The sequence below is a fragment of the Mytilus trossulus genome, chromosome 6 (genome assembly GCF_036588685.1).
Source record: "Mytilus trossulus isolate FHL-02 chromosome 6, PNRI_Mtr1.1.1.hap1, whole genome shotgun sequence".
NCBI lineage: Eukaryota > Metazoa > Mollusca > Bivalvia > Mytilida > Mytilidae > Mytilus > Mytilus trossulus.
Window position 1 is genome coordinate 46,330,442 of NC_086378.1, and position 9,164 is coordinate 46,339,605.

General features: G+C 29.5%; 1 protein-coding gene across 1 annotated transcript in view; it reads left to right on the forward strand.

Moving 5' to 3' along the window:
• The window catches only part of LOC134721440 (NADH dehydrogenase [ubiquinone] flavoprotein 2, mitochondrial-like), a 32,897-nt gene extending 24,425 nt beyond the window's left edge, over positions 1 to 8,472 (forward strand). Inside the window, exons 5-9 of the mRNA XM_063584478.1 lie at positions 3,164 to 3,263; positions 4,934 to 5,037; positions 5,863 to 5,972; positions 6,649 to 6,725; positions 8,156 to 8,472. Coding sequence (XP_063440548.1) covers positions 3,164 to 3,263; positions 4,934 to 5,037; positions 5,863 to 5,972; positions 6,649 to 6,725; positions 8,156 to 8,258 — 494 coding nt within the window. The 3' untranslated portion in view covers positions 8,259 to 8,472. The remainder of the gene's footprint in view (positions 1 to 3,163; positions 3,264 to 4,933; positions 5,038 to 5,862; positions 5,973 to 6,648; positions 6,726 to 8,155) is intronic.
• Positions 8,473 to 9,164: the final 692 nt, after the last annotated feature.

Genomic DNA, 9,164 nt, shown 5'->3' on the forward strand with positions numbered 1-9,164 from the left:
TCTTAATTCTAACTTAAAAGTATAGATTAATGCTCGTAATGCATTTTCGCAATAAATTTTATACATACTTTCACCTATCTAGTGAGGAAAAACTACAAATTTAAAAAAAATGGAAATTACAACTATTTCGAATTGTAATGCACAGCAAGGACGTATATTATTTATCCGTCCTTGTGCACAGTTTGTGATAAATGGTTGTCAAAATGTATTAAACAAAACACAAAAGACCAGTTTCAAGAAGAATTCTTTGCTTTTCTTGCAAAATCGCATAAAACATAATGTTATCGTATTTTCAAAAAGAATTACCAATTTGAAAACTATTTTTCCTTTTTACCTTTCTAAATTCATATATTACACAGATATAGATGTGGTAGTTGCCGATTGAGTCTAGAAGGTGTCAGGATTTACACAGATAAGACAGAATATGTCGCCTCTGTGACACAAACAACATTGATGACGAGTACCATTACATTATGAATTGTAGAACATTTAAACAATAGGAAAAGAAGGAAATGTTTAAGGAACTACTATAAGTCAAACCCTTATATCTTTAAAGCTGATCAACAGTTAAACTCATCAAATATTGTAATATAAGAAAAACTATGCAAAAGTTATAAATGTGAAAGTCAGTCCTCCAAGTTAATCTAACTGTATCGTTTACACATGCATGTAATAATTTTACCTCATAGTTATGTTTATGTATGTTCTTGATAACTAGTAATTGAAGTTTTATGAGAAATAAAGTATTCGTATTCCTTTAAACCATAAATTACAGTACACCTAGACAGCCTACGGGTAAAGTACAAGTGAATATATCACAAAGATTATATCTAATCGGATCCTCATCCGTACGTGTCCTTGCAAATGCAAAACTCTGGATTTTCTTTGATAATTACGTGAGAGGTTATAAAAGATCTAGAAAATACTTCCCCAGGTGTTTGCCAAACATGAATTGAAATAAAAGATTTTTGTGTAGACGAGTTACAACATTGCATAAGCATGATTAGGAAAATTGAACAAAACATGTTAGTGCACATCTTTCTAGTGGCGAAAAACGCATATCGAGTTACGTAGACGAAAAAGAATAAGTACATTCATAATAATTATGATGTAAATTCACGAAATTATAAGGTTATAATTAGAAAACAATATAAAACACGATTCGTCATTCCCCATGTATATAGATTAAAACAGAATTATAATTTTAATTCTTAAATTAAGTTCTGAAATTCAAAAGACATGTTTCTGCCACTTGACAGTTCAGCGAAAACTATTACATGAAATGCACGATGATATTGATCGAAAACAAAGGTGAAAGATTCAAATTGCAAAATCAGCCGCTGTTTCGTGTAGAATTTCTATCAATCATTCAACGATATAAAAAGGCTTTTGAGTGTAAAAGCATGATAGGAATACTTTTAATGTATTGAAATGTCTGTTAAATTGTTCCAGTTATTGGTTACTAGTGATTGTCAGTCCATTTCGATATATCATAGCACTTTTACAAATTCTGAAAAAAAATAAAAGAAAAAACTAATATTCCCATGGGAAAAATATATCTTCCAATGAGAAGAAATTTGTCCCGCACTGTGTTCAACTCCCACAAAAGGGAGTCTAACCAACAAAGAAATGCTTACTCATCTGTAGATTGATTTTTATATATGAAACGATGTGTATAGATTTTACTTGGTTCAATGTTCAGTGGCAAGTATTTTATATATACGTAGGTCCTGAGACAGAATATCAAATTATTCATTCACTTATGGTCTTCTAAATAACGATTGCGGGATGACGGACAGGAAGACTTCAAACGTAACAGTGTGAACTAGCTGTCAGAAACTTAAGTACTCTCAGATCCTTTCTTGCAAGTGTCGTTTTGTTAATTGTTCTGGTAAATAAGTGATTCTTTTAAAGTTTGAAACAAAAAAACGATATATATATCGAGGTCGTTTTGCTTGGGTGATTTACCTGTAAAAAGCCCGGGTCCTATCCATGTTTAAAACGAATTAATGCATGTTTGAAATAGTTTAACGGGGGCGTGGCCTATTAGTTTAACGCAACTAACCAGCAACTTGATTTCAATTGATTCACCGCAGAGAAATCTATTTGACTGGCGTTAAAATTAATTGATATGAATTGAAATGAATTAAATATAATTTTTAATTTTTGTCAATCTTTATCAAATAACGATCAATCTCATTTAAATAGCGTTAACACGTTTTTGTCCGATCAAGTTAAATTCGGGTTACTAGTGCTGAGGCCGCCTGCCGAAGTGAATATCAGTTTTTCAAAAGTCAATTAAACCCAATATTTACCGAAACAAAAGACAGTAATTGTTTTATTCCATATTACGAGAGAAGAAAATGTATTTAATCTCAAACATATACCAAAACAAACAAATTTTACATGAAACATTTTACTATAACGTTGCATGTAAAAGCGCGTGACGTTTAGCACGGTGAATAACACTTTCCCAGGTGAATATGCTTTTTTATACAAAATCCAATTCATATAGAGAAACCTACTAAAATAATACCAATATGGAATAATTAAAATTATTAGTGTGACTTAACTCCCTTACCTCACTATGTGCCTTATTTTGTATATCTATCACTGAAATTTGAACTTTTAATTTCAAATTGACATTGATGTAATTTTAAGGTTAATGTTGCATAAAACTAAAAATAAATTGTTTAGGAAAACATTTTACAATACATACAGTTATAAACCAGTGCAGAGCTTTTCCAGAAATAATCTTAAATGTATATAGAGAAGGATTTCAGAAAATATTTTATGATTTTTGTTTCTTTTATATAATATAAGGATCAGTTATTAAATTCATTGAAGATACACAGTATAATATCAATTAAAATTGAAGCATATTACAATACAAAAAATGTATAGCAAAGCATTCCTTTATCACACATTTAATACTGGGACAGTAATTAATAAAAAAAAAATATAACCATTCTAAATATAAGATATGGTATGATTGCCAATAAGTCAAATTTAACAAATAAAGGTAACCCTACAGCCTTCAACAATGAGAAAAACATAATTATACTGTTCATTTAAAAAATAAGTCCATTTACTAATGTAATAATTCTATTGTTGTGCATGTATCATGTATCTGTCACCATTTTTACCAACATTTTTTTTTCAGGATGGCTACCAATTTCAGCTATGCATGTGGTTGGTGATATGCTTAAAATGCCAAAAATGAGAGTTTATGAAGTTGCAACATTTTACACAATGTTTAACAGGTAAGAACAATGTTTAGGCACAATTGCAATAACAGACTAAATGTTCTGCCTGTGTAACTATTGGAAGTTATATACAATCTGCCTTCAAAATAAGCATGCATTTTTGTAAAGGTACTTTTTTCTGTTGAACTAAAAGGAGAAAAAAAGATTATATCGAAATAAAAAAAGAAGTAAATTACAGAATTGCTTAACAATAGTTTAGTTTAAGTACAGCTTATTTGAAAAAAGTAATAAGAAATCAAGGTCACCCATGAGTTGAAAAATAAATTTCAATTTTAATGCAAAAAATAGCATTTTTTCATCAAAGGGAGATAATTTTGAGCTTTTTCAATGAAATAAATATTTTAAAAGTCATCTGGGGCCAACATGAATTTTTCACCATATCATAAAGTAACAACTTATAGTGTAATAAATAAAATTTGTAATAAATAAAAAATGTTTAAATTTTTGCTGAATTTTTATACTCTCAAGCATCAGTAAGTAGAGTTATCTCTCATTGTGCTCAGATCTTTTTATAAACTTTCATCAGTAAAACAGTAATGTTTTCCTTTTTTCAGGAACTATTTTGTTCTGCTTTATTCTTAGAGTATTCAATTGTCTTTTTTTCATATTTTCTTTACATTTCATAAAATTTTGATTTAATGGACATTTAAAATTCATGAATTTTCTGATATTTTCAAAATGTTGCCTATTTACAATTTGTAAGTGGCCACATGTTTGAGGCCTTGTACAAATAATTAACATGACTTTGTTGAGTTCCTGAGATAATAATAAGTTATAATGTATTTAAGGCATAACTGGCATACATGAAATCAAATTTTAAAAGCATATTTTGACTTGAACAAGAACTAGAAAACTGAAAAAAATTATGAAAGCATTGGACACTGCATTCTTTTTCTGTGGAAAATAGAGAAAGAAGGTGGAAGCAAAAATGAGTCTGTTACAAAGGAAAAATAAAATTGTTATGGGTGAACAAAAATAGTTGTCCACCTTTCCCTTACATTTGTACTTGAATAGCCTTAAGGGGAGATAATTTAAAAATTTAAACAAAATTCAAAATTTTGAATGACTAACCTAAACAAGTAAATAATACTTAAGTATATAAAACAATACATTTTAGTAATAACCATGACTGATCAGTATAACTCTGATCAACTTTAATTAAACTGATGCAAATAATTAGCATGATAGTCAGTAGTTTCATACTTGGTATTTAGAGTTTTAGGACTTTGAACTGTTTAAAATACAGGAATATGAAACTTTTAACAATAAAACAATCACTGTTGTTTTGTAAACACCAAATGACATTTTTATGTAGATTGTTGGGGAAGGACATAGTATATGTTCATTGTGAAATAGTTTACTCTAGAATTGCACCAAAATCACACCAACTGTTTCTGAGGATTACAAAACCTCACATTTATAAGGGTACACTTCACACCATATCAGTTTTGATGAACCATAAAATATGCAAGCTATCAAGATTTATCTATTTGCTAAAATCTTTTTCATCAAACCATGTAAATCCTGAGACAAAGCTTTTAAATGCAAACAAGTTGTTTTGAAAATATGGTGTAATGTATATATATTCCATTCTCAATTTTATATTTAACAAAAACTAACAATTGAGGCTGTGCATCTTTAATTCAATTATGATATTACAATTTCAGGAACCCTGTTGGGAAATACTTTGTACAGATCTGCACTACAACTCCATGTATGTTAGGAGGTATTGGATCAGATCTTATCTTAGAGGCAATTAAGAAGAATTTAGGTAATTAAGTGCCAATGTTATTATTGAATGCTAAAATATTATCTTTTAGTATTTTTGATGATGCTTTTTTAGAATCTCTTTATGTAAATGTAAAAACTGCTATTATGATTTCAACATTTATAAGATGTTTTGTGAATTCATTATTATTTGTATATTTTGTAGGGCAGGAAACCACCAATTTAAATGTTCAATGAATTACAAATGATATATAGTACGATATAAAACATTCAGAAATTATTGCAATGTTTTTATTATAGCTAAAAATGTGATAGGGTTATAATCACAAAATTTAAACTCCCATTTTGATTTTTTTTATATGAATTGAACAGGATTTTTCTCAATATCACAAAAATTAAAATCACATTTTGGTCTAAAACGACAAAATCACAATGATATCTGAATTTACTGTAACTAATATGTGCTTCCAATCCTTGATACTGCATACTTTACAGAGAATCTGCAAATTACATACTATAGATACATTTATGTTTTGTTGGTTTGATTAAGAAGTGTGGCTAAAGATACCATAGGGACAGTCAAACTCATAGATCAAAAAATAAACTGACAACACCATGGCTAAAAAATAAAAAGACTAACAGACAAATAATAGAACAAAAGACACAACATAGAAAAGTAAAGACTAAGCAACACAAACCCAAACAAAAATCTGGAACTGATCTCAGAAGCTCTGAAAGGTTTAGCATATCCTGCTCTGGTCAATCCACATGTGGCACCTGTAGTGTAAGTAGACATACATAATTATATATAACTCATGTAACTATGAATTATTAAACATGTTTAAAAATAAAATTTGACTAATTTCAGGTATTAATGCTGGAGAAACAAGTAAAGACAATATGTTCACATTGATGGAGGTAGAATGTCTAGGTGCCTGTGTTAATGCTCCCATGGTGCAAATTAATGACAATTATTATGTAAGTTAGATAAATTACTAGTCTTAACATGTTTTGCTCGGTTGGATGAAGTAACTTAGTCCAAAACTAGTTTCAAATTTGGTTGCAATGCAAAGGCTGGTCAAAGAATGCAACATACTTTGGATTTATTTATTTTCGTGGGTACCAATTTTCTTGGATATTTAATTTCACTGTTTTGATGAAGTCTATATATAAGCCTATAGTATAGAAAATTTATCAATCATTGAACATTTAATTTCGTGTTTTATCTGTAACCACGAAATCCACGAAAATTGGTATCCAACGATTATTAATTAATCCACACAAAGTTAATGTCGGGGGAATTGATATATTTTATTGAAAAATTAAGTGAAGTTTACTGTTTTATTTATTTTCAGGGGGAAAAAATATTTACTTTAGCATCTTTCATTGATTTATTCTTTGCAAAAGTAACCAAATTCAATTTGTATTGTATTCCATTTACTATTAGAACACACAATGCCTCTGCTCTGTTGGCCCTATTCCATATTTACTGTTCTGTCTTTTTGAAGCAATGCTGTCTTTTTACAATTTCATTCAGGGTATGCCCATTGTTTTCCCATTGAGAAATGATTAAGTATTTTCTTGTTTCCCTTAGATACTACAATTATTTTTTTATTGTTCAGTTTGTTTATATGATTTTCATGTATTTTTTCAGGAAGATTTAACTGTAGATGATATAAATGGTATATTAAATGATCTAAAAGCTGGAAAAGTTCCAAAAGCAGGGCCAAGGTATGTCATTAGAACACTTAATAACTTGTATGGATTTTGTCATTGCCTCTAGTCAATCTTAGTCAGCTAACTCATGTCTTCTCACTTTCAAATGAATTCTGCTGTGATTTCATTTATTTAAGGTTGGTGCAAAATTATATGTACTGAGGAAAAACTACATTTTCATTGATATTTAAACTTCCTTGTTTTGCCAAAGACTGGCTTTAGAAAAGACAAGCCAATAAGAAATTTATAATTTGTTAATATTCAAATGTGTGGTTGAACTGTTGATCAAACAAATACTGTAAACCAACTTATTTTCGCGGATACTTTATTTCGTGTTTTACCCTTTCTGGACCACTTAGAGGCTATTTAATTTCGCGATTATCTGATTTACTTGATGAAGTTTATTAAGGATAGATCAAAGATTGACATATTCGCAAAAATTTGTATTCGCATTATTTTTCTACTCGCTTAAGTCGCGAAAATAAATTGCTCACAAAAATAAGTTGGTGTACAGTATCTTTAACCAGTAACTTGACCTGGGTACCTGTTGATCTAACAAATATCTAAAATTATCAATTAGTAGCTACCTGTTGACCTATTAAATATTTTAAGGAATAGATCAGTTGCTTGACCTGGGTTATGGTTGACATAACAGATATCTGAAAGAATCAATTAGTAGCTGAACTTGGGTACCTGTAGATCTAGTAAATACTTTAAAGAATAAATCATTAACATGATCTGGGTAAAAGAATCCATCAGTAACGTGATCTGGGTTCCTGTTGATTAAGCAAATAGTTAAAAGAATCCATCAGTAACGTGATCTGGGTTCCTGTTGGTCTAGCAAATATCTGAAAGAATCAATCCGTTACCTGACCTGGGTACCTGTTGATTTAGCAAATATCAAACAGAGTCATTCAGTAATTCGACCTGGGTACCTGTTGATTTAGCAAATATCGAACAGAGTCATTCTGGATATCCACTGATGTAAAAAATATCTAAAAGAATCAATCAGTAACTTGACCATGGTACCTGTTGATCTAACATATATCTAAAAATAAAATATCTAAACGAATCAATCAGTAACTCGACCTGCATGGATATCTGTTTATCTAACATCTGTCATGCTACTTTTTGGCCAAATCACCAAGCTTCTTCTAGAAATTTGTGGGATTATGAAATTTCTGCAAGTGAAATTTTTACCATAGGGAGTTCCCTTCGGAAATAAAACACACACAGAAGTTACCTGTTAAAAGCACTGTTATTCAATATTGACTATTCCATTAATAAATAAACAGTATTATTTTTAAACAAAGTGGTTAGAATTCCATTTCAACTGATTGTTTTTGTTATTTTATGATAACTCTAAACTTTTAAACTCTGTATTAATTGGATAAATTAGCCTGAACTGAATTGAGTAAATTTCACACTGTTCTTTTATTTTACAGAAGTGGCCAGAATAACAGATTTGCTTCAGAACCTAAAGGTGGCCTGACTTGCTTAAATACACCACCAACAGGGCCAGGATTTGGTTGCAGGAGTGATTTATAATAGACCTATAAAAAAATAGATTGTTGAATTTGTGTACAGTATTTTTTAAATTAAAATGGTCAGTGGCAAGAAATATGTTTAATTTTATTAAATGTAAAAAAATAACAACATATGGGTAACTTGACAACATTGATGTTTGTTAATAAATTTCATAAATTCAAATGGAATTCATGAATATTTACAGCCATTTGTCTTTTAAATAAATTAAGAATTTTGTCTTTTGATAATGTTTTCCAATGGTTATGTGATCTTCCAATTTTGATATGTTGTTTCTCATGACAAAATACTAAGAGGTTGAGTATGATATTGAAATGTATCCCTCTTGCTGTAAAGAGCTATTGTCCTTGATTGATGGAAATTAACACTTAATATTAATTTTATGTGATTGCCTTAGAAAACTAGCAGCAATTTTGCTTTTAAAGAGTTATTACTTGTAAAAACTTGATGGTTTCATAAAAATGTTCAAAAAATATTAACATGATTAAGTCCCATAAGTATTTGTTAATTGTTTTTGGAAAAGACCTTGCATATATCTACTAGTAACACTTATAAATGTTCACATCATATTTAGTCCCCAAATTGTAGGTAATTTCATTAAGAAATTATAGCAAGGTTTCCAAATCAAGCTTGAGGGGGAAAAGTAGACGTGATCACTGACATGTGAACTATATATGTGATGAAGTAAAGAAAGTGTTATATGAACTTATAAAATTAGGAAAAACTGAGATGAAAAAATCAGAAAAAAGACATGGTGGGATTGCCAATTAAACTCTCCACTAGAGACCAAACAACTTAAAAAGTAGCAGCAGTAGATTGCCTGACAGCCTTCAATAATAAGCAAAACTCATATTGCGTAGAAAGCTAAAAATAGGTCATGAAATTAATTGTGCATATAAATAATTCTAT